Below are 27,501 nucleotides of genomic sequence, written 5' to 3'. Positions count from 1 at the left end.
CAAAGCACGTGCAGGGCAGCAAGAGGGGAGCTCCCAAGCATCACTGGAGAAGGTACGATTGAGTGGCCCTGAAGGACCACTGCAGGAGATGTAATGGGCAGGAGTATCTTTGCCAAAGTGGCCAACATCATCGTAGCTCTAGCATATGACATTATTTGACATGATGTATGCAACTGCTCATAGTTCTTCTTGGCCTCTTGGTAACTGAGTTTGTCCAGAGTCTTGCAAGCTTAAATTTTCTTTTCTCTCTGGAAAACAGTGCAGTGTGGTGAGATGGAAGAATGGTGTTTTCCACAGTTGAAACAGATAGGGGGTGACACACAGGGAGCATCTGCATGCAGCACTCATCTACAGTCTCTACAGATGGGGCTAGTGTTGCAACGCGAAGACATGTGCCCAAATTTCAAACACTTGCAGCACCGCTACGAGGGGGAGGAGGGGGGGGGGGGCAATGTACAGTTTACAATGAATCACCCTATCACCCTCAAAGGCCAAAATGACGGCACCAGTAGCAACCCTATTGTCCTTTGGCCCCCTAGGTACATGACGGCCAAAGTGTACACCATATTGCTCCAAGTTGGTGCATGTCTCATCATCAGATTGTAAGAGCATGTCTCTGTGGAAGATAATGCCCTGAACTAGATTTAGACTCTTATGGGCAATGACAGTCACCAGTATGCCACACAGCTTGTTACAAGCGATCAGTGCCTGTGACTGTGACTTTTCATTTTAGAGATGGCTGCTACTTCCCCAAACTTGTCTTCCAAGTCCTCCACAGAGACCACGGGCTTTAAGGCCATGAAGGAATCACCATCAGTCCCTGTACAAAACAAGTACTGCAAGGAGTATTGGTCTGCCTGCCGTTTAGCCCTATATTCCTCCCATGGTGTAGCAAGGGAAGGGAACATTTTAGGGTTTTATCTCTCTGCACTGAAAGAGGACTGTCCTTTCATAGAGACTGCTGAGGGTTTATGGCCACCAGTGGGAGGTAACTTCATCTGCTTCATTTGTGGCTCATCCGCCATGGTGCCACCCACTCCGAACAGGGGCTCTCCCCACAGACACCACCCAGCCTCAGCAACAGCTACCTGGCCACTTATCCATTGCTTGGAGTCCCTGTGCTTCAGTCACAACAAACACATACTCCTTGGCATGCATGGGCAGTTTTCAGCTCAGACACCATCAGAGCGATCCCTGCATGATCAGGGGGCTACCGCTGTGCAGATACTTTATGACCTCCCCATAACGGGATGGCTACTGTGCTGAGTTTTGGGTGTACTACTGTATTAAAGGGAAAGGTGCACAGATGGAAACGCACAAAGGTGGAGCACACAAAACATTGGGCGACCACCTCTGCATGATCCACATTTCTGGAGAAACTTGAAAATTGGTGGCAGGTCAAGCCCAACGATGTTCACCATGTGTTTATTTGATGAAAAGTTGTGGAATACAATGGAAGTGGAAACTCGAGGCCCAATCATAAACCATGTCCAAGTAGGGTTGGCACCAAGAAAGCCATTCAATGGAGAGGCAGTGGGGAGAAGGGATAGTGGAAGTACAATATGCAGCACGGAAAGGAAAGAATGATGCAAAGGCTGGGGCCCTGTGATAGTCAAACATGTACTCAAGAAGAGAGCTGTGACACCCCTGGGGAAGAGGGGTGGAGGGTTGGCCCCTGGATGGAGGATGCTGGGAGTGGAAGGTTGTGATCGGTTCATAGCACGCTGGCTATTGACACAAGCCCTGCCTCCTCCTCCTCCTCCTCCCAAAGCAGTTGGCTTGTAGGCCATAAAAGAAACAAATATGTAATGGATTAATGAATTGTAGAAGTGACACGAATGTCGATGGCGAGCTGCTAAAGGACCAGATATAGCCTCTTCGTTTATTTCTGTAAATAGTATTAACAATCACTATGTACAACATCACACACAGCTCAACACTATAATCACACCAGTTACTTACTGTTATGGCATTCAAAACTATTACATAGCTAAGGCTGGGAACGAATGTGAACATTCTGGAGTGGCATGCTGTCAGATGACTTCCACCATTTATAGAGGGGACAAGTAAAAGCAAATGACTAGTAAATATGGCTACATGCTGACCAATTTTTTGAGATTGGATTGCCATTATTGGTATATATTAGTTAGTGCTTTCCAAACCAAGATTCTGACAACAGACTTTTACTGCTCACAATCAAATTTTATTAAGATCAATGCTTCAGCTCACATTATACATTATTCAATACTGTGTAACAAACTTTATGACAGCAAAAAGGCATTTTCCAGGAAAATTTCATTGTGTACCAATGTCCCTGTTGGAGCATAAGATTATTTGAAATATTTCTGAAAGTGTTTTTATTTATTAATTATTGTAATTTTGTTGATATGTATGTTATCTGAGTATTTTATCTACATCATTGTAAATGATCATGCCAATGTAGTTAGAGGATGTTACAGATGAGTGTTTTGTTTTGACTGTTTCCATGAACCGAAGAAATACTGGCCTTCAGCAGGAAAACTTATGTTAAAGAAGGAGGAAGGAAGCAACATCTGATGAGAGGACATGAATGTTAGGGTGACTGTGCATTGCCTATGGATGTGGCCAAGTGCTGTGTGACACTGAAAATTTTTCAAGGTACTTAAGAAAGTGCTTCATGAACATCCCTCACCGAGGCCCTTGACAAAATGTAAGCTTGCTCTTTCTTCTTTTTCAAAGTGATGAACATCTTTGCTTGAAAATGTGATAATGTTCAGTGTTCCTTTTTTTCCTTCTTGGTAGGATTGAAATTCTGTACGTTTTGAAGAAGGTCATGTATTTAGATTTTTAAGGGTGATGCTAGGACTGGAAAATTTTAAGTGAACTGTATTACGTATACTCAGGAATGTTACTGTGTTGATGCCAAACAATAATACGTAATAACTTCATAAAATTTTCTCAGGATGTTTAGCCAATGTAAGTAATAAAGAATTTGTAGTGATTCAAATTTTGACATGACTCCACAATCATCGAGAATATTTTGTGAATAACCTATTGGATAGAAATTACATCTTTGCACACATTTTTGAGTCAATCTCTTAAACGAAGCCCCAACAGTCACAGGTTTTAATACTGACACTGAACCTGGTCTTGCAAATTCGAAAGTTTTTGATGAGTGTATTTAAATTTTTTTTTGAACTTATTAAACTTTTTAATTTTTCATATTTTGTGGCTTATTGTTGTTTAATGAACATCTATTGCTCTTAATATTCTTCTAATCTTAACTCCAGGTACCTGCCGATGGCAGCAGTCGAAACAGCATCATAAATGAAGAAATTTTAATAAACTATCCAGATGATTTTATTCATGACATACTGATGTCAATCTGTTCGAAACCATCACTTTTGTTAAGATTGTTTTGTATGGGATCATCCAGCATACGATTAACATAATATTCTGAATGAACCAATGGAGGGGTACTGAAACAAGGCACATTTAATCCAGCCACTTCCAACCACTTACTATGCTACAATCAGTCCTCATTATCTCGATATCACAAATAAAGGATCCTGATTGCACTATAATTGTTCATGATTTTATCAACTCTCAAAATTGGTAAAATTTTTCATATTTTTATTAGGTCAGTTACAATGTCACAATCTGTGAACATGGTGGGATAATTGTTTTCACTTAATTTTAATTGATACCTTATTGGAAGATGATATAATTTCACTACCATACAAAAACATACATGACAAAATTGAAACCTAGGAACCAACAACCTAGATAGATTTGTAGAACAATTTTTCATGATACTGAGAAAGCTGTTCGTTTTGCTTCAATTTCAGTCATTCAAAAGTTATTGATTAACTAAGGTAAAGCAATGGAAACTCCAGGTAGGACTATCAACAATTTCAGTAAAGATAAGACTGCTACTTACTGTAAAGCCAACATGTTAAGTTGCAGACAGGCTATACTGAAAGACACTTACACAGAGCTCTCAGCCGCTGCGTTCATCAGCAAAAGAGAAACACACACCAGTCATATACAGAAGCAAGCACACCTCATAGACATATGACCATAATCTCGAGCAACTCGGGCCACAATGTACGAGGGTCACTCCAAAAGAAATGCACACTATTTTTGTAAAAATACAGTTTTCATTCTGCATGTGTGAAAGTTTTACAGTGTGTAGATACATCCTTCCTGCTTGCTTTCAAACTTAGTTCAACCTGTTCCCGTGAGTGGGGCCGTCACAGCATGTCTTCAAGATGGTGCTACACTTGACATCCGCCAGAAGCAACGTGCTGTCATAGAATTCCTGTGCTGTGAAAACGAGACAGTGGGAAACATCCACAAGAGGTTGAAAAACGTGTATGGAGATGCTGCTGTCGATCGCAGTACAGTTAGCCTGTGGGCAAGCAGGTTACTTGACGAAAGCGGGCACGACAATATTGAGGATTGTCCACATACTGGCAGGCCTCGTACTGCACACACTCCAGACAATGTGCAGATAGTTAACGAACTGGTGAAAGCTGACGCTTAACAGTGAATGAATTGCCATGCTACATTGGGATAGCGGAACGAAGTGTTTGCAGAATACTGAATGTGTTAATGGTAAAAAAGGTTTGTGCCGTGCCAGGCGGGTTCGCAGGATGCTGACAGTGGCTCACAAAGAAACAAGAAAAATGGTATGCAGCGAACTTTAGGAACAGTACGAGAATGGTGGAGATAAATTTCTTGGAAGAATTGTGACAGGTGATGAAACATGGCTCCATCATTTTTCACCAGAGACAAGGACGCTATCAATGGAGTGGCATCATGGAAATTCACTTAAGAAAAAAAATCCAAACCACACCTTCTGCTGGAAAAGTTATGGCTATGGTGTTTTTTGACTCCGAAGGACTTTTGCTTGTGGACATCATGCCAAGTGCAACCACTATAAATTCTGATGCATATGTGACGACACTGAAGAAACTTCAAGCTTGACTGAGTTGTGTTCAACCACATCGGTAAAAGCAGGCTGTTTTGCTGTTGCACGACAATGCACGGCCACATGTCAGTCAAAAAATCATGGAAGCGATCACAAAACTCAGATGGACAACACTGAAACACCCGCCTTACAGTCCTGACCTGGCTCCATGTGACTATCTTCTCTCTGGGAAACTGAAAGACTCTTGTGCACGCTGCCAAATAGTGGCTTCAACAGGTTGGTCCAGAATTTTACCATGCGGGTATACAGGTGCTGGTTCCAAGATATCATAAGGCAGTTGAGAGGGATGGAAATTATGTGGAGAAATGAAAATATTGTTCCTAAAGGATGTAACTACACACTGTAAAACTTTCAAACAAGTAGAATAAAAGATGGATTTTTAAAAAATAGTGTGCATTTCTTTTGGAGTGACCCTCGTAACTATCACATGGGATGGAAACAACAACCTGCAGAGGCAGGAAAGAGGATGCAATAGTAGTTTACAGGTGGTGGGAGAGAGGAATGCTGTCTAAATGTATAGCGAATAGAATGCCAACAGGCACACTATCAGGAAGTTGTGGGGAAAAAATGAATGAAAAAGGAGAGGAAAGAAGATGGGTGGGTGCGTTGGAAAAGATTGGCAAACAAAGAGGGCAGAAGACGAGAATGAGGAGGAGATGATAAGACAGACAGGGTGGAAAATGTTGGGTGGAGGGTGTGAAGACAGTATGTTACTGGAGGTTGAGGCTGGGATAATTTCAGGAGCAAAGAATATGCAGCAAGGATAACTCCCACTTGCACCGTTTAGAAAAACTGGTGGTGGAGGGGAGCATCCAGATGGCTCGGGTAGTGAAGCAGCCATTGAAATTGAGCATGTTATGTTTAGCTGCATGTTGTGCCACAGTGTGGTATACTTTGCAGTTGTCCACAGTTTGGGGATGGCCATTCATTCTGGCAGACAGCTGGTTAGTTCTCATACCAATATAAAAAGCTGTGCAGTGACTGCATCAGAGGTAGTAAATAACATGGCTGATTTCATCGGTGGCCCATTCCCTGATGGGGGTATGATAAACCTTCGACGGGATTCAAACAGCAAGTGCTGGGTGGGTGCATTGGGCAGGTCTTGCACCTGGGTCTTCCACACGGAAATGATTCTTGTGGCAAGGGTCTGGGATTCGAAATGACATAGGGATGGACTAGGATGTTGTGGAGGTTGGTTGGGTGGTGGAACACCACTTTAGGAGGATTGGAAACGTTCTTGGGTAGGATGTCCCTCATTTCATGATATAATGATATGGAAACGTTCTTGGGTAGGATGTCCCTCATTTCATGATATAATGATAGATAACCAAAGCCCTGACAAAGGATGTGGTTCCGTTGTTCCAGTCCAAGGAAGTATAGGGTCATGAAGGGGGCATTCCTTTGTGGGTGGTTATTGGGAGTATTAGGAAGGTTGTTGAAGTGAGGGAAACGCCATGAGGATCTGTTTGCAGGTTAGGTCTTGGGGATGGTACACATCTATTAAGGCATTGTTGAGACCCTCAGCATACCGGGCTACGGAGTTTTGTCACTGCAGAGATAGACCACCTCAGGTAGACACTCTGCATTGGAGGAATTTTTTGGTGTGAAAGGTATGACATTTGTTCAAATATAGGTAATGTTTGTGGTTGGTGGGCTTAACGTGGATAGAGGTGCAGATGGAGCCATCTGAGGGGAGGAGGTTAATGTCTAAGAAGGTGGTACGCTGGATTGAGAAGGACCAGATGAAGTGGATGGGAGAGAGCATGTTGAGGCTGTGAAGGAATGAAGACAGGATGTCTTGGCCCTGAATCCTGACCATGAAGATGTCATCAATGAACCTAAACCAGACTAAGGGCCTGGCATTTTGAGAGGCTAGGATAATCTCCTCTTGGTTGCCCATAAACAGGCTGGCATAGGAGGGTGCCATGGGGATAACCATGGCTGTGCTACAGATATGTTTGTATACCTTCCCCTCAAAAGAGAATTAGTTGCGTGTTAGGATAAAATCAGTAAGTTGTATACATTTACATCTACATGGTTACTCAGCAATTCACACTTAAGTGCCTGGTAGAGGGTTCATCAAACCATTTTCATACTACTTCTCTACCATTCCACTCTCGAATGGCGCATGGGAAAAAGGGACACCTACATCTTTCCATTTGAGCTTTGATTTCTCTTATTTTATTGTGATTATCATTTCCCCCTACGTAGGTGGGTGTCAACGAAATATTTTTGCATTTGGAAGAAAAAGTTGGTGACTGAAATTTCCTAAATTGACCTCGCCACAAAGAAAACCACCTTTTTTTCAGTGACTGCCACCCCAACTCGCGTATTATATCAGTGACACTCTCACTCCTATTGTGTGATAACACGAAATGAGCTGCCCTTCTTTGCACTTTTTCGATGTCCTAAGTCAACCCTACCTGGTAAGGATCCCACACTGCACAGCAATATTCCAGCAGAGGGCGGACAGGTGTAATGTAGGCTGTCTCTTTAGTGGGTTTGTCACATCTTCTAAGTGTTCTGCCAACAAAGTGCAGTCTTTGTTTCACCTTCCCCACAATATTATCTATGTGGTCTTTCCAATTTAAGTTGCTCGTAATTGTAATTGCTAGGTATTTAGTCAAACTGACAGCTCTTAGATATGTGCGTTTTATCATATACCCAAAATTTATCAGAGTTTTTTTAGTAACAATGTGGATGACCTTGCACTTTTCTTTCTTTAGTGCCAATTGCCACTTTTCGCACCATACAGGAATTCTCTCTAGATCATTTTGTAATTGGAATTGATCGTCTGAGGATTTTACTAGACGGTAAATTACAGTATCATCTGCAAACAGTCTAAGGGGGCTGCTCAGATTATCACCTAGATCATTTACTTAAATCAGGAACAGCAGAGGACCTATGACACTACCTTGCGGAATGCCAGATATAACTTCTGTTCTACTCGATGATTTACCGTCTATCACTAGGAACTGTGACCTCTCCGAGAGTAAATCACGAATCCAGTCACACAACTCAGACGATACTCCATATGCACGCAATTTGATTAATAGTCATTTGTGAGGAACGGTATCAAAAGCCTTCTGGAAATCTAGGAATATAGAGTCGATCTGAGATCCCTTGTCAACAGCACTCATTACTTCATGGGAATAAAGATCTCCCTGTGTTGCACAAGAACGATATTTTCTGAATCCATGTTGGGTATGTATCAATACGTCATTTTCTTCAAGGTGATTCATAATGTTCGAGTACAGCATATGCTCCAAAATCCTACTGCAAATTGAGGTCAGTGATATGGGTCTGTAATTCAATAGGTTACTCCTATTTCCTTTCTTGAATATTGGTCTATAAGGAACGAGATAGTGGATTTGGAGTCTGTAGGACATCGGGAAAAGTAGTGTTCAATAACAGTAAGACCATGGGCACGAGGGGTGTTGGTGGATAGTGCGGGTGAAAGAACTGGTTGTAATATTTGATGTAGGAGGGTAGATTATAGGCGACTGGTTGTAGGTGTTGGACAATGAGGTCCAAAATTCTTTCAGTGGGGGCACAATAACCGGCCACAATGGGACATCCAGGATTGTTGAGTTTGTGGATTTTGGGGAGCATGTACAAGTTGGGTGTGTGGGGTGTCATAGTGGTGAAGAGGGAAGTGGATTCAAGGGGAGAGGTTCTGGGAAGGGCCCAAGGCTTTAAGCAGGGATTGTAGGTTGTACTGGACTTCTGGGATGGGACCACTCTGCTAGAGGTTTTAGTTGGAAGAGTCAGATAATTGATGGAGGCCTTCTGACAGATAGTCACTGTGATACATAACAACAGTGGTGGAACATTTTTCTGCAGGTAGAATTATTAGGTTAGGATTTGTTTTGAGGTTGGGTATGGCTATTCTTTTTTCCTGAAGGTGACCAGTGGTTGGTTAGGTGGGAGTGTGGGAGGATCATGGTGGATGGTGGTATGAACTGGAAGGGACAGGGTTCAATGTTGGAATTAGGTTGGTTTTGGGTGGGGGGGGTTGGCTATGAATAAGTGCTTCCATTGCCGGGATTGGGAAAAGGAGAGTCGATCTTTGGGAAGTCCAGGATGGTTAAATTTAGGTATAGGGCTGAAGGTGAGGCCTTTGGATAGGTCTGAAACTTCTGCAGAGCTAAGGATTTTGGTAGAAAGGTTAATAAACATATTATGGGGATGTTTTGGCTACGGATTTGGTGGAGTGTTAGTGTGGAATTTTGAGGGATGAGGTGAGTTAAAAACGTCAGCTCAACAAGGTTTAGGTGCTATAAGGGGTGGACGAGGAGGAACACTGTGGGAAGGACAGGAGGTGGTGTCTGGGATGCTCCTCCAGGTGCTGGAGAGTAAGGTAATCAATTTCAGAGAGCATTCCAGTCACCACCTCCATAAGTCATCCAACCTGCTGATATGCTACTCCCGCCTCAGAGCAACACTTATCCAACTCTTGACCTACCCACAGTGTTCCTGCTCATCCACCACTAAGGGCTCCTAAACGCTGTTTAGCTGATGTTTTCAACTTGCAGCATCCACCAAGACTCCCTACCATCTTTCCACCAAATCCAGAGCCAAAACATTCCTGTAACACTGTTAACCTATCCACCAAAATGCTCCATTCCACAGAAGTTTCAGTCTTATCCAAAGTCCTCACCTTTAGCCCTACACCCAAATTTAACCATGCTGGACTTACCAAAGACCTACTCTCATTTTCCCAGTACCTGCAATGGAAGCCCTTCTTTGCCACCAATCCCTCCAACCAAAACCAATCTAATTCCAACATTTAACCCTGCCTCTTCCAGTTCATACCACCATCCACCATGATCCTCGCACACTCCCACCTAACAACCCACTGGTCACCTTCAGGCATTCCTTACTTACAATCCTTCCCCAGGACCCTTCCTCAGAACATCACCCTTTCAGCAGAAGAATAATAGCCATACACAACCTCAAAACAAATCCTGACCTAATCATCCTACCTGCAGACGAAGATTCCACGATTGTTGTTATGAAATGCAGTGACTACCTGGCAGAAGGTCTCCAGCATTATCTGACGCCTCCACCTATAAACTCTGCTAGAGCGATCCCACCCCACAAGTCCAACACAATCTCCAATCTCTGTTTAAAGTCTTAGGTCTTTCCCAAAACCTCTCCCCTGAATCCATTTACCTCCTCATCCCCATGATATCCCCACTCACCCACCTTCTACATGCTCCCCACAATCCACAAACCCAACAATCCTATACGTCCCACTGTGGCTGGATATTGAGCCCCCAATGAAATTAATGGTCTTACCATTAATAAACACTACTTTTCCCAATGTCCTGCAGACTCTAACGCCACTACCTCATCCTTTTTACACCTTACTAATTTTATCCTAACACACAACTTATTCTCCTTAGAAGAAAAGGTATACAAACAAATCTGTGACACAGCCATGGGCATCCCATGGCATCCTCCTATACCAGCCTGTTTATGAGCCATCTAGAGACCTTCATAGCCTTCCAAAACAGAAAACCCCTATTCTGGTTCTGGTTCACTGATAATATCTTCACGATTTGGACTCGGGGCCAATACATCCTATCTTCATCCCTTCACAACCTAAACACCTCCCCCATCTGCTTCACCTGGGCCTCCTCAACACAAGGTGCTACTACCTTCCTAGATGTTGACCTCCACCTCTCTGATGGCTCCATCTGCACCTCTATCCACATTAAACCCACCAACCACCAACAATACCTGCATTTCAACAGCTGTCATGCCTTTCACACCATGAAATCCCTCCCACACAGACTGTTCACTTGGGGATGGCCAATCTGCAGTAACAAGAACTCCATTGCCCAGTATGCTGGGGGTCTCACCAAGGCCTTCACAGACGTGCACTAGACCCTAAACCTAGTCTGCAAAGATCTGCCGAGCTATTTACCTCACATCCCCACTCCTCCCACAGCCCTCACCACCCAGACACAAAGGAATGCCCCCTTCCTCACCCAATACTACCTTGGACTGGAACAACGGAACCACATCCTTTTTCAGGGCTTTGATTACACCCTGAAATGAGGGACATCCTACCCAAGTTCCTTTCCATCCCTCCTAAAGTGGTGTTCCATGACCCAACCAATCTCCACAACATCCTAGTCTGTCCCTATTTCACTCTCAATCGCAGACACTTCCCACAAGGATTATATCACCGTGGAAGACAGAGGTGCAAGGCCTGCACAATCAACCAACCCAGGACTTTCTATTCCAGTCCTGTCAGAGGTTAATACTACCCTATCAGGGGCGAGGACACAGATGAAAGCAGTCATGTCATTTACTAGCTCTGATGCCATCACTGCATAGCTTTTATGTTGGTATGACTACCAAATTGCTGTCCACCAGGACAAATGGTCACTCCCAAACTGCAGCCAAGTGTACCCTGTGGTACAACATGCAGCTGAATGTAACAGCTTGATTTCAATGGCTGCTTCACTACCCCAGCCATCTGAATCCTCACCTCCACCACCAGCTTTTCTGAATGGTGCAAATGGGGGTTATCCTTATCACACATTCTCTGCTCCTGAAATTATTCCGGCCTTTACCTCCGGTAACATATTGTCCCCGCACCCTCCACCCAACAGTTTCCAGCTCCTCTGTCCGATAACTTCCTGCGATTCTCCGCTCCTATCCCCTTAGTTTGCCACTATCTGCCAACACACCTGCCCATCTTTACCTGCACCTCTCCTGTTTCACTCCTTTTATCCCCATCTCCCTGCCCCACAACCTCCTGATGGTGTGCCTGTTGGCATTCTAGTCACTGCACACTCCACCAGACAGTATTCCTCTCTTCCCCCTACCCGTACACTATTATCCCTTTCCTTTGCCTGTCCCCTCCAGACTGCTGCTTCCACCCCATACAATAGTTGCATTGTCGTCTGAGCTGCCGGAGATGGCATTGTGTGCGCGAGGTGTGCTTACCCATGTATAAGAACAGTGTGTGTTTCTCTTTTGCTGATAGGGGCTGTGGCTAAAAGTTTTGTGTAAGTGTCTTTTAATTGTGCCTGTCCACAACTTAATATTTCATCTTTATAGTACATAGCAAATGGTTCAAATGGCTCTGAGCACTATGGGACTTAACATCTATGGTCATCAGTCCCCTAGAACTTAGAACTACTTAAACCTAACTAACCTAAGGACAGCACACAACACCCAGCCATCACGAGGCAGAGAAAATCCCTGACCCCGCCGGGAATCGAACCCGGGAACCCGGGCGTGGGAAGCGAGAACGCTACCGCATGACCACGAGATGCGGGCTAGTACATAGCAATCTATCATTTCCTACACTGTTAATTATTTAAGATACAACTTCTAGACACCACTCAAATTTTATACCTTATTATATCAGGTGCATTCAAAAAGTATCAGGAATTTCGTAGTTTCGGTGGATGTACTATATCTACTCGCACAATTTTTCGTTGCTGTTGTGGTAAACCAGACTGAAACACATGTGTACACTGGTAGCCATATTGGCTGTTTAGTCTGTCATCAGTTGACAAAAATGCTATATGCGTTGGCTTACAAGTGGTGATTACTGATTTGTTTTTAAAATAGATCACAGAATTTTCAGTAAATTGCTATAACAGGGTGTATACACAGACGAGGAAAAAAAATTCCCGGATTTTTCCCATATTTACTGGTTAAAAATACACTTTCTCCCAGATGCAAATACACTTTTTCCGTGTTAAGTGACAGTATACTTTTCTCAGAACTGTAAAACTTTAGAAAACGAAACCCAGGGGAAAAAAAACACGTTTTGGAAAGATGTCTGATGTGCAGCAATTTGTACACTACATATTTTTGTATTAATTCGAATTCCACCAAACACCGCATGTTACTCTCCAAAGCATTTAAATTGAGATTGCAATGCACTTTTGTAAGCCAGTCATAGCTCATGTCATGTGATCTCGCCAACTTATGACAATGGCTATTCGTAGTATAGGACATGTGATGTAGTCAGCCAATAGCAACATAACTGTTAAGTAGCGCGAACACATAAATAGGAAAAATTAATGCTTTAAATTAATATACATAGTGTTGCTACAAGAAAAGAAAAGTTTCACGTATAATATTGGTCTCGAAGATTAATAATCTGCAAGACAAGCTAAGCTTTCACATATAATGTTGATCTTTTTTGCGTGTGTTATGCTTTAAGCTACATCACACAAATGTGTCAGTAAAATTTTTAACAATGACATAAATGTCTTATCTTCTGGGCTCGAAATTATTCTAAATGGTACTCCTCAAAGAGTTGCTTTTTAAATGAGAGTCAAATGTTCTGTGATTTAAGAAATTCATCGTACATTCTTGCACATAGTTCATCTTGCGTAAAAGGAAATTTACTTTGAAAGTAACACTTTTCAAACAACCATTTGCAATATTTTCCCTTAACCTATTTAATAGGTTCATTTCAGGAGTTGCCAGAGAGTGCCAGATAACAGGCGTTACTGCGCTTGTGCAGCTACCGTGACGCACGAAGCCCATATGTTCGTACGTGTAAAACATTAAAAGATCTTACATTATGTCATAAAAAAAAAAAAAAACGAGGCATTTGAGGATGCCCAAGAGCATCAGAATTTCATGAATTATAGTAAAATTTGGCTTAAGGTGTACATTCATAAGTCCAGATTCAGATGTAAATTTTCTTAGACTACCAGTACCATATTATCTCATGTTTGCTTATTTATTATGGCATAATGCCATAGGTGTTATATGAAAACGTGTACTTGAAATGCAGCGAACAGTTGAAACTAGCCAATAGTGCAGAATTAAACACTTTGTTTTGGATAAATTGACTGCCTCAGCGGGAAAGATTAATCAAAGCCAAATTTCTTTAGCAAACCAACAAAAATAACTTTGTTGTTCTGCAAGGCAATTAATGCTTGACTGTCAGGAAGGTGGAAATGAAATAAAATCTGAAACTAATAACATATTTCAGCCTTCCGTAATTATGTGAATGTATTTTAATTCACTTGATAGCTCCCAGCCACAGAAATTAGTTTTGTTTTCATTTGACGTGAGAGCAATGAACGAAGAGGAACCAGCAAAATCACTAAACGTAAACACAGGTCACATGAAGACTACCCACCTCAAGACTGCTCTGTTAATTAGTCCTGGATCTATGGTATTTCCGAACTGGGGTAATACTAGATAATGGCCCCCCCTCCCTCGAGGGTTTTAGGTAAGACATCAAAAATTTTAAAAAAATCGGCTTTCAAAAATATGTTCAGTTTGTAGCACACACCTTTCTGAAGAGTCTGATACATAAAATACATATGTTGGAGAAAATGAGACATGTTATTTGGTCTCAAGTGTGCCAAAGTGCAGTACCACGCCTCTCCACACAGCATTCTTCTATCGCATGTAACCGTATTTCGCTCTGTGGAACTCAAACGTGTAACATTTTGTAATGGGTGCCATCCAACTATACTCACGACAGTGGAAATTAAATGTCCTGTGGTGCCTCTACTGCTCCCAGTCGGTCAGTTTGACATCCTGGCTCCCCTCACCCCCCCCCCCCCCCTTTAAAAAAAAAAAAGGAGAGAGAGAGAGAGAGAGAGAGAGAGAGAGAGAGAGAGAACTCGCAGTTAATAGTGGATGGGATTATTTGCAACCGGGAGAACAAGAACTCTTTAGAAAATTTGCCTATTAGCTAATAACTTGATGTTTTGTGTGACATCAAATTAAATATAGGACACACAAAACCAGTAAAGACAAGAGACAAGCAAAACTTTTTTTCTTTAATCCTTAAGTACTTGCATTTTTTCTCTCTCGAGTCTTACTACAGCTTTACATGGCGTGCTTTCCTTTATGGGAAAGAAATCTATTACCCCAACAAAGATCGTCAAACGTTTTGCTACATGAAAAACAAAATGTCGTTGTCTAATACTGAAAAAGCTGTTAAAACAAATAGTATCCAAGACTGGTGTGGTTTCTCGATCTGATTACATGTATTTTCTCAATGTCTGCTATTTAAATGAAACAGGCCTGCTTAATATTGCAACAATTTTAACACACATCAAATAAACGAGATTGTTTTGGCACAAATGGTCATTTTTGTAACACAAATATAATATAATTCACGAAGTACCAATATCAAATGCCTATTAGGTCTACCAAAAACAAAAAGTTTTATATTGGGAAATAGTTTCACATTTCATTCATGTGCTCTAGCTTCTGAAGCATGAGATATTTCACGAAATTGTTATATAAATTTGGAATCATCATATTCATCCATAATTTGTGTGATGTCCCTGTTTCTTCGCCATCCCCATTCCAACAAATGATCTTCTCATCACTAATTCTGTAACTATTCCCGTCAGTGTCAAAACTTATTCTCCGGTTAACTTCACTAACCCTGCCACAATCACCGTTTTAGTTATCCAGTGTGTATTCTCCGGTTAGGCATTATTACCTGTTCGTACAATGCGTTTTCCGTGCTACTCCCAGGATAAAACTTTAGCGGCTGCTACCCGGGGCCTGTACAACTGGCCCTTACTAGTGTAGCGGTCTGGCCAAACATTTTCTGTCAAAATTTCATTTTCTTGGATACACCGAGAAGATAATACGTAACACTGCTTACTTGTTATTCCTGTTAGTCTTTTATTTCTACTCTGGTAGTCTGAATCTCTGGATTTCACTAGTAATTATAACAATGCTGATCATTCGCAAACCACCGACTCCATTGGCATTCACCCATTCGGCTTTATTCCGCTCAGCTCGTATAGCCCCGTCCCCTTTTGTCTGCAGTAAGGTTTATTTCTAGATGCCACTGGGATTCCCCTGGCAGAGACATCATGTGCACTGCTCATGCATTCAAAAATCAACCTACGATTCATTCAGAAATCAACATAGAATTTGTTCAAAAACCAACAGGGATGCGTTTCAAAATCATATGAATAATCGATAAACCAACGTGCGCTGGATGCTAGGTGCTTTGTGAAACAAGGTCTTTTTCCTCGAGAATATGAATTTGGCACACCCCCACCCTCCCCATGAAATTGCCCCCCCCCCTCCCCTCAGGACCCGGGACTGTTGCCCATGCATGAATCTGGCAGCTTAGGTGCACCAGTAAAATTTTTCCGGGTAGCATCTTGCTGCTATTACTTATACAACTCACCTGCCACACTTGTGTAGCCAGAAGCGGGAGAAGATGCTAGTCACACGCGAATCTACAGCACATGTGCATGAGCTCGCTCGCGACTGCTCAAACGAATCTAATGTAAGCAGTTGTGACGTCATGCTCATTATAGGCAATTTGTTGTTATGAAGCATTGCATAGTCTTTCTAAAGCATTTGCCACAATTTGCTGGTGGCAGACGCTTGTATAAGCTTGTTGTTGTATATGGCGTATTTCCTTAGCAAGTTTTATTTTCATTTTTTTCTCTTGTTCATGTTTTATTGCTCCAGTATTATTCTGTAATAGCGAGATACAGTAATAGCCTTTGTTAGAGTATTGGTTCTAACCAGTTAAAGTTACAAAAACTTAACTGAAAACTAAAGCAAACAAAAATTCCTGGAATCCTAAAAAATTCCCGGGTTTTTCCCAGTTTTCTCCAGGATGAAAAAATTCCCAGGTTTTTCCCGGATCTCCCAGTTGTCCTGGGTCGTATACACCCTGTATAAAATGAAATAAAATGTAACAGAGTTATAGAAATGTTGAATACTGCTTTTGGTGAGTCTGCTATGCATAAAACAAGAGTTCATGAATGGTATATGCATTTCCAAGATGGCTGTTAAGAAGCTGAGGATGACAAACATTCTGGACACTGCAGTACATCATCAACACATGGAAACAGTGCACGAAGTAATTATGAAAATTGCGGAATCACAATCACATATTTTCTGATGATATTGACGTATCATGTGGCTCATGCCACAAAATATTTTCCTATGTTCTGGGTATGAAATGTGTGAGAGAAAACATTACGCCAAATATGTTGAAATTAGAGCAAAAAACAGTGGCAGGTGGAAGTTGCTCAGGGCAGGTAGAAGTTGCTCAGGAGTTGCTAAATGAAGCCAACAACAATGAAAACTACTGATATGTGTCAGAACAGGTGATGAAACATGGGTGTAGGGGCATGACATCAAAACTAAGGCTCAAATGTGCCATGGGAGGCATCCTGGAGTGTCAAGAGCAAAAGAAGTGCAGAAAAAAATTGTGAGTGTGGTTTAACATGAAGGTTCTGCTCACTGTTTTCTTTGATTTTAACGGCATAGTACACCACAAGTTCTTGGCAAAATGTCAATCAACAAGGAGTATTAGCTACAAGTTCAACGCAGTTTGTGGGAAGGAATTAAAAAAGCTCAGGTTTGTGGCGTAGCAATTTATGGCTTTTGGACCATGATAATGCACCTCCTCACACTTCACTTCATTGTTTGTTCATAATTATTTTGGTGAAAACAACACTGCATTGATAATGATATTTCCCATACATGGCCCATGCAACTTTTCTCTGTTTCTTAAAAAAGAGAACCTTTAGGGCTGTCACTATACCAGCTTCGATGAGAGTAAATGTTTATTACTGAATGAGTGTTATCACAAACATTGAGTTTCAGAAGTGTTTCGGGGATTAGAAGAGTGCTGGCGTAAGAGTATAATATCTAATAAGGACTACTCTGAAGGAGATAACATAAGTGTAGATGAATAAATAAAATTATTTACATGAGATGAAAATTCCCGATGAATTTTTGTCTCATATCATATTTCAAAATCCTGTTCTAATAATACTGAAGCCCAAACTTTTCTGAACATGATAACGTTCTTGGGATTTCCATATTCACATTTTTAAAGGAAATATTCTAAGTTTAAACTTTTCTTAAATACATTATAAATGGCAGCAATTTACAAGTTATGTGTACTTGCTGCCTTGGCTTAAAAATAGCTGTCTGGTAGGAGCATAAGCAACAAACACATGTAACAACACAACTTGCAACATCTGAAGAAAATTACTTGGTTGGCCATAAAAATATTGCACAAAAATAAAAAAAAATAAAAAATAATACAGCTGTTACCTGGAAGTACATTATTCTACATCTCCATTTACATCTACATCTATACTTTGAAGGCCACCATATGGCGTGATGTGGATGGTACTACGTACCGCAACTAATCATTTCCTTTCCCGTTCCACAAGCAAACAGAGCGAGGAAAAATGACCATCTATAAGCCTTCATATGAGCCCTAATTTCTCTTATCTTCGTGGCCCTTACACAAAATGTATGTTGATGGCAAGTAAAATTGTTCTAAAGTTAGCTTCAAGTCTTGGTTCTCTAAATTTTCTCAGTAGTGTTCCTCAAAAAGAAAATTGCCTCCCTCCAGAGATTCCCATGTCAGTTCCAAAAGCATCTCTGTAATACTGGCGTGTTGATTGAACCTAAAGGTAACAAATCTAGCAACACGCCTCTGAATTGCTTCAATGCCTTCCATTAATCCGACCTCGTGGGGATCCCAAACACTTGAGCAGTACTCAAGAATGGGTTGAATTAATGTTCTATTTACAATCCCCTTTGAAGATGATTCACGCTTTCCTAAAACTCTCCCAATAAAATGAAAGTCAACCATTTACCTTCCCTATTACAGTCCCTATATGCTCGTTCCCTTCCATATCGCTTTGCAGTGTCACGCCTAGATATCTAATCGATGTGACTGAGTAGGGCAGCACATTACTGGTACTGTATCCATAAATTACGGATTTATTTTTCCTGCTCATCTGCATTAACTTAAATTTCTCTACATTCAGATCTGGCTCACATTCATCGTACCAACTAGAAATACTGTCTAGTTATCTTGTATCATACTGCATTCATTCAATGACGACACCTTCCCAAATATCACAGCACACCAAACAGCCACAGACTGCTGTTCAACCTGTCTGTCAGAACATTTATGTACATAAAGAATAGTAGTAGTCCTATCACTGTTCCATGGGGCACTCCTGGCAATACCCTTGCCTCTGATGAACATTCGTCATCGACAGCAACATACAGGGTCATCTTACTTAAGAAGTTGGGATCTGGATAAATTGAAAAAACCACTGGTTCTTGAAAGTTTTAATGGGAGCATTAGCAACAACTGTCTAAAGCAGGGGAAAGGAGTACAACTGTAGATGAATTGGTAATTTTGAGAGATGAAATAGTGAAGGTGGCAAAGTATCAAAGATACAAAAAGACAATGCAAAGCAGAAATCCTTGGATAACGTAAAATGAGACAAATGGAAACCCCAGCATGGAATAATGTCAATACTATGAAAAGAACAGATTGCTACTTTCCATATAGCAGAGATGTAAGTCGCAGATAGGCACAACAGAAAGACTGTCAAACAAGTAAGCTTTCGGCCAGAAAGGCTGTCCGCCAGGCCAGATAACACGAGATGTAGAATTTAACTGATGGAAGGCGGAACTACAAATAAGAGAAGGAAAAATAGTGAGAACATGAACTGAAGGAAAGGAATGAAAGAAGAATCTGCATGGTAGAATTTTGCACAGAGAATACTTTAATCATTGCTAACACTTGGGTTAAGAATCATGAAAGAAGGCTGTGTATGTGGAAGACACCTGGGGACAATGGAAGCTTTCAGATTGGTTATATAATGGCAAGACATCCTGAAAGCAAATTTTATATTCAGATGTCTGCAGGAGCAGATGCTAACTCTTACAATAATTTACTGTTTATCAACTGCAAGTGCAGAAACTGCAGATGGCAGCAAATTAATGTGATGGGACTTGGATAAATTGAAGATACCAGAGGTTGTTGAGAGTTGCAGAGGGAGTATCAAGCAATGATGGACTGAAACAGAGGGAATTAATATATAGAAAACAACTGGTTAGCTTTGAGAGATGAAATAGTCAAAGTAGCAGACGACCACATGGATAAAAAGACAAGACATAGTAGAAATCATTAGATAACTCAGAAGACATTGAATTTAGTTGACAAAAAGAGAAAGTATAAAAATGTAGCAAATGAAGCAGGCGAAAGGGAATACAGATGTCTAAAATACGAGACAGACAGACAGTGCAAAATTACTAATCAGGAATAGCTAAAGAAGAAATGCAAAGCCATAAAAGCATGTATAACTCCGGGGAAGACAAATGATACTCACAGGACAATTAAAGATACCCTTGGATAAAACAGCAGTAGCTCTTAAAAGCTCAGATGGGTAGCCAATAAAAAGGAAAGAAGGGAATGCTGAAAAGTAGCAGGAATATACAGGGTGTAACAGGCAAAATGATGTAGTGAACATCACATCAGTATTTACATCATTTGCAGACTAATAATTGTAGCTATTAAGACTAGTATATTTTTGGGTTGGTTAGTAGCTCCAAGTATGTGTAGTAAGAACAAGCCATTAATGCTTATTTTTCCTGGGCAGCGGATCAGGTGTTGAAGTGTGGGTGCATGGATGCATAATGGGTAGCTACACTGACAGCAGGCCACTTATTGGTGCGGTTGCGACCATGCAGAAAACATCAGTTCATAAAGATTGTGGTGAGTTTGTGGGAAGACTGTTTGATGCAGAGACAAAGTGACCAACACACTGGTGTATTTACAAATTAATGTATCACATACAAAAATATCTGCATTTATATCTGGTACACCTTGTATAAAAGAGACGTGCAAATGGAAAAAAAAAGAAAAAACTTCAATATAATATCATGGAAGGGAAGAGAAAGTAGATGAAGATGAGATAGGAGATTGGTACTGCAGGAGTACTGAGATCCTTGGGAGAACATATAAATGACAAAACCATTCCATATGGTATGCATGATTATGAGATAGGTGAAACACACTCAAACTTCACAAAGAATGTAATAATCTCAATTCCAAACCAGGGGGGAGCAGATGACATGTGAATACTCCCAAGCCATCAGTTTAATAAGTCAATGTTGCAAAATACTGATCTGAATTATTTTAGAAGAATGGAAAAACAGGCAGAAACTAACCTCAGGGAATCTCAGTTTGAGTTCCTGAGAAATGTAGGAGCACATGATGTAGTACCAGCCGCACAACACAGCTTAAAACATAGATTGAAGAAAGGCAAAACTATGTTTCTAGTACTTTTGGATTTAGAAAAAGATATCGACACTGCTGCCTGGAATTCCTTCCTTGAAATTCTGAAGGAAACAGATAAAACACCAAGAATGAAAGGTTTTCTACAACTAATACAGAAACCAGATTGCAGTTAATATGAGTCAAACAACATGAAATGGAGCCAGTAGTTGAAAAGGGAGTGAGACAGATTCATAACCTATCTGCAATGTTATTGATTCTGTACATTTAGCATGCAGTAATGTAAACAAATGAGAAGTTTGGAACGGGAATTAATTTAGTTTAGGGAGAAGAAATAAAAACTGTAAGTGAATTTTATCCACAGTGGATACTGTTGAACTCCGTAACTGTTCCTTTATAGGGCGTAGAAAAATTTCCGCTACCAGTCACAATAAAAGGTTATTTATTTGTCACATGACCGGTTTCGGGCTTACATATAAGTACAGATATATTTTCGACAAATGCTGCCTTGCCACTTACAATTGTCCCACTTGTATCTGTTTAGTCACCATGGAGAGTGTCTTGAAAAGAGGTTAAATTAAAAGATTAAGATCAAGAAAAGTAAAACAAGGTTAATGGAATGTGGTTGAATTAATCAGCCACAGCCTGGGGGATGTTTCCGGAGTGAGATTTTCACTCTGCAGCAGAGTGTGCACAGATAGCTCAGTTGGTAAAGCACTTGCCCGCGAAAGGCAAAGGCCCTGAGTTCGAGTCTCGGTCAGGCACTCAGTTTTAATCTGCCAGGAAGTTTCATATCAGCACACACACTGCTGCAGAGTGAAAATCTCATTCTGGAAACATTCCCCAGGCTGCAGCTAAGCCATGTCTCCGTAATATCCTTTCTTTCAGGAGTACTAGTTCTGCAAGGTTCGCAGGAGAGCTTCTGTAAAGTTTGGAAGGTAGGAGACGAGGTATTGGCAGAAGTAAAGCTGTGAGGATGGGGCGTGAGTCGTGCTTGGGTAGCTCAGTTGGTAGAGCACTTGCCCGCGAAAGGCAAAGGTCCCGAGTTCGAGTCTCGGTCTCGCACACAGTTTTAATCTGCCAGGAAGTTTCATATCAGCACACACTCTGCTGCAGAGTGAAAATCTCATTCTGGAAACACCCCCCAGGCTGTGGCTAAGCCATGTCTCCGCAACATCCTTTCTTTCAGGAGTACTAGTTCTGCAAGGTTTGCAGGAGAGCTTCTGCAAAGTTTGAAAGGTAGGAGACAAGGAACTGGCAGAAGTAAAGCTGTGAGGACGAGGCGTGAGTCATGCTTGGGTAGCTCAGTTGGTAGAGCAGTTGCCCGTGAAAGGCAAAGGTCCCTAGTTCGAGTATCGGTCCGGCACACAGTTTTAATCTGCCAGGAAGTTTCATATCAGCGCACACTCTGCTGCAGAGTGAAAATCTCATTCTGGAATGTTAAACTTATCTACATACGTTTCTCATTGATACTGTGCTAATGTTTGCAAATGTATTACTGGTCATTAGCTCCTATGGCAACAAAAGCCACAGATGTCTGCAAGAAACAGCATGTTTCTACATGTGCTGTACTAAAATGCAAGAGTTCTTGACCTTCCACCAAAATGAAGCATTTCATGTTGCAAGTTTGTGTGACAAGCACATGGCAGGCACTGCTCTGGGTGTGGGAGGACCCACCAGTCCAGCTGTTTAGACAGCATATATGTAGCCTGTATAGTATGATTTCTTCTACAGTTAATTTTGTTATCTGTTAAGCATTTCACATTATAAAGCAGTTCATGGAAAACTTGTGTTGCAGCACAACTCATGCCTTTTGAGTCAAAGTTAGCTCTAAAGAAAAGTAATGAACACAATGTTGTTCTCTTTTTCTTTTCATCTGCATTTAGATTTACATAAACTGAAATGTGATGAATTATTTACAATACATTTTATTTAGAACATAGATACTACATTATAAAAGATGTACAGGGTGATTCAAAAAGAATACCACAACTTTAGGAATTTAAAACTCTGCAACGACAAAAGGCAGAGCTAAGCACTATCTGTCGGCGAATTAAGGGAGCTATAAAGTTTCATTTAGTTGTACATTTGTTCACCATTTCAGCCAATAAAGTTTTTGGTCCCTTTTTCTTCGAAGGTGCTACTGTAACTGGACTACAGTATCTCGAGATATTAGAGAATTGGCTGTTCCCTCAGCTCGAACAAGAAGCACAACAATTCATATTTCAGCAGGATGGAGCGCCACCACATTGGCACTTATCTGTCCGTAACTACCTGAACATCAACTACCCGAGGCGATGGATCGGCCGCCAGGCAGCCCGTGACAGAGCACTTCATCACTGGCCTCCAAGAAGCCCTGATCTTACCCCCTGCGATTTTTTCTTATGGGGGTATGTTAAGGATATGGTGTTTCGGCCACCTCTCCCAGCCACCATTGATGATTTGAAACAAGAAATAACAGCAGCTATCCAAACTGTTACGCCTGATATGCTACAGAGAGTGTGGAACGAGTTGGAGTATCGGGTTGATATTGCTCGTGTGTCTGGAGGGGGCCATATTGAACATCTCTCAACTTGTTTTTGAGTGAAAAAAAACCTTTTTAAATACTCTTTGTAATGGTGTATAACAGAAGGTTATATTATGTTTCTTTCATTAAATACACATTTTTAAAGTTGTGGTATTCTTTTTGAATCACCCTGTATTTAAAACTGCTTACTTGTCAAGAGATGTCTACAAGATGAACAAGGAGTACAACATTTTTATGGTGTATTTTTAAAATGAATGCAGGAAGAAAAGGACAGGAGTTGTGTTGAAAGAATCATTTAGACATCTGCTGGGGTCATTCAGAAAAATGTGGAATACTTTATCTACAATAGGAACACTGATTCTGTCAATGAGTTCCAATAGTGATAAGAATATTTTATTGGAACCTCAGACATGCCATAACTAAATTTGGTGCGTTGTTTACAAGACAGCCTCATTGCACAACTTTGCGAATAACTCCATGCTAGATCAGCACAGAGCCATAAGAAAAATGTTTTTGTGCCACGTGATTAGGTACATAACTTGGCTCTGCTTGCAATGTTATTTATATACAATCATCACTCATTTATTTGTTTATAAGCAAATGCAGCAGCACACCACTCAAAATCTGAAGAGACTCGTTAAGAGTGACACACTGAAGCTGTATTGATGGTAAAACCCGAGATGAGAGGTACTCATTAGAATTCGTATAAGAAATGACTGGCTGAATAAAATCTTCTCACTATTCAAGCCCCATAAATTTGAACAAAATCCTTGAGGTTTTGATAGCTGTCTCCACTACTGTACTCAGGAGTGCAACTACTTACTGCCAGGGCTGGTACTGCATTCTAATCAAGAAGCCAAGGTAGCAACATCTGAAACCTTCCAAAGTAAGACCAAAGCAATGAATGTGCATCAAGCTCCAGTTCACCATGAGATTAAATGTCAGGTGGCAAGAAGACCCAAAGCCACATCTGAAACTGTTGCTGCAGCAGCCTTAAAAATAACAACGATCCATCTTCATTTTTGCTAGGTGTCCAAAGCCCGCCCCTATGTCCAACTGAGTGTGTATTCCTTATAATAGAGGGAAACATTCCACGTAGGAAATATATATCTAAAAACAAAGATGATGTGACTTACCAAATGAAAGTGCTGGCAGGTCGACAGACACACAAACAAACACAAACATACACACAAAATTCAAGCTTTCGCAACAAACTGTTGCCTCATCAGGAAAGAGGGAAGGAGAGGGAAAGACGAAAGGAAGTGGGTTTTAAGGGAGAGGGTAAGGAGTCATTCCAATCCCGGGAGCGGAAAGACTTACCTTAGGGGGAAAAAAGGACGGGTATACACTCGCACACACACACATATCCCATGTGTGTGTGTGCGAGTGTATACCCGTCCTTTTTTCCCCCTAAGGTAAGTCTTTCCGCTCCCGGGATTGGAATGACTCCTTACCCTCTCCCTTAAAACCCACTTCCTTTCGTCTTTCCCTCTCCTTCCCTCTTTCCTGATGAGGCAACAGTTTGTTGCGAAAGCTTGAATTTTGTGTGTATGTTTGTGTTTGTTTGTGTGTCTGTCGACCTGCCAGCACTTTCATTTGGTAAGTCACATCATCTTTGTTTTTAGATATATATTTCCTGAGTGTGTATTCCTGATGAGTTAAAATGATTACAATTTATTCTATTCTGGGTCACCTCTTTTATGATGGAATTACAATATAATGCACACAGGCCATGACTCTTATATTTTCAAGTCATATTTTGTGTGTTGTCCAACCAACATTCAGCTCTCCAACTCCATTTGCTCTATGTGGTTAGGAGTGTTCAGAACAACACTAGTGACAGTTGGAATTTTTCAGTTTATGCAGATGTTGCCAGTTTTAAAGGGAACATCATAAAACCGGGCACTCTTATACTTACAAGGTTTTTAATGGGGCCTAACACCCCAGATCTTGGAGGTTGGCTGAAACACTGGTCTCAATCCATACCCCCGAAGCATAGGTAATATTTTGCTGTCCAACGCTGCACAGCACAGAAGAAATGCTGCAGGCTTGGTCTCTTCTGCTGAGTCACAGAGCATCCTTTGTTGATGGCACCTGAAAGTATCAGCAATATCCTCCTTTCTGTAACATTTTCTATGAATACGAGCCTCAAATCCTGAAGTACAGCTTGTAGATAGTCGCTGTCGGAAACCATTTGCTCTCTGTACCAACATTAATTTATCTGTGAGCATGATGACGAAAACTGTTTGCATTCCGATATTGGTCTGTGTGGGTTGGTTTTCTATACCCTAAATAACAAAGCCAAGAATCTGCCTTCCACAACACTAGGACATTCAAAAAAGGTAGCTCACCATCCCTCTCCATCTCAAGAGTAAATTTATTCTTGAGATGAATCCTGTTGACAAGGTCCACAAACTTCTGCAGTGTACTTTTACTGTGAAGTTTTATCACCTCCTGATCTATTAATCAGTTATATTTTTTTCCCTTTTTTTCTTTTTCTCATTTTCTGGAAAGAGTAAATTTATTCTTGAGATGAATCCTGTTGACAAGGTCCACAAACTTCTGCAGTGTACTTTTACTGTGAAGTTTTATCACCTCCTGATCTATTAATCAGTTATATTTTTTTCCCTTTTTTTCTTTTTCTCATTTTCTGGAAAGGGATGCTGACACAAGACACCAGGTTGCAGTATCTAAAAGTAATATGTAATCTTAGTTACACACAACTTTTTTGGGGGAAACATTAAAATATTCTTACCTGTGTTAGGATCCAGGTGCTTCTCCTGAATCTGCACATCATCTGATTTCGATACCATATCTGCAGCATGGCCTGATGACTGAAGTTTATCCTTTCTCACTGTGTCTTTCAGTTCAGATCTGACTGATATTTTAAGTTTTGATGACTGCACATTCTGTAGAAATCACCAACAGAAAGAAACATGATATATAAAATAATATGTGGCCACATTATATTATCATTTATATATTTCACTTACTAAGGATAAGGTACTTATTATAATAAATAATATTACTATGTTATGTTACAATGATTAATGGAATTATTGATGTAAGATAGCAGCATATGAAACACAAGATATGAACTCAGCATAATATGCACACACATCACTATGCTGCAGTCAACAATATGTTTAATGTAATAGGTAACACAGCTGGTAGCATACTATCAGTAAGAAGAGAAGTGAGACCTTTCATCAACAAGCCCATGAATACATGCATTTTTAAAAACTACTCGTTTTATACTGGCTTCTCTTAATGTGATTGTAAATCACGCGAACAACAACAGACACAAGAAAATTCTCGTAAATCATCTCGCCAACCAATGACTTACAGTGAGAGTCAAGTCTGGTTTATAATACCACTACTATCACAGTTGATCATGGACATGCTCTGAGAAGTGCTTTATGAATAGCAGTTTATAATTTTTCTCTGTACGTGGACAGCAATAATTCAGTCCCTAAATTAGATTAGCTAACAAGTAATTTCCATTCCATTGTAACAAGTAATTGTCCTACTTGATTACTTACACCTGTAGAATTTATTACATCCATCCTCTCACCTTACCATCTCAAAGAACTATTGCCCCCTATTTTCCCAGCCCCCCCCCCCTTTCTCTCCTCCCCTCTTCTCCGACTAAATAGTGAGTGAGTCAGCACACCAGCATATGCATCAACCTCGGCAATAATAAGGAAAAGAGGGAAGAGTGGGGGTGGGACATTACTAGGCATAGATACAAACACATCAGAGAGGTATATTGTGAATACATCATATCACATTCTACATCTACATCTACATACATACTCCACAATCCACCATACGGTGCGTGGCGGAGGGTACCTCGTACCACAACTAGCATCTTCTCTCCCTGTTCCACTCCCAAACAGAACGAGGGAAAAATGACTGCCTATATGACACTGTATGAGCCCTAATCTCTCT

At 41.0% G+C, this 27,501-nt stretch overlaps 1 protein-coding gene across 5 annotated transcripts in view; it reads right to left on the bottom strand.

The window, feature by feature from the left end:
- Positions 1-27,501, bottom strand: part of LOC124612387 (serine/arginine repetitive matrix protein 2-like) — a 350,835-nt gene that overhangs the window by 80,054 nt on the left and 243,280 nt on the right. For 3 of the 5 annotated variants that reach the window (XR_006979537.1, XM_047140563.1, XM_047140564.1), the window contains one exon: positions 26,306-26,459. Coding sequence is in view for 2 of the 5 variants with exons in the window: in XM_047140563.1 (XP_046996519.1) it covers positions 26,306-26,459 (154 nt within the window). In the remaining 3 variants the exon portion in view is untranslated. Of the gene's footprint in view, positions 1-26,305; positions 26,460-27,501 lie in introns of those variants that run through there. The other 2 variants (XR_006979538.1, XR_006979539.1) reach the window with 2 other exon arrangements.

This window comes from Schistocerca americana, chromosome 4, assembly GCF_021461395.2.
Source record: "Schistocerca americana isolate TAMUIC-IGC-003095 chromosome 4, iqSchAmer2.1, whole genome shotgun sequence".
NCBI classification, from domain to species: Eukaryota; Metazoa; Arthropoda; class Insecta; order Orthoptera; family Acrididae; genus Schistocerca; species Schistocerca americana.
The sequence above is the reverse complement of the archived record's forward strand: the minus strand, read 5'-3'. Positions and strand labels throughout refer to the sequence as shown.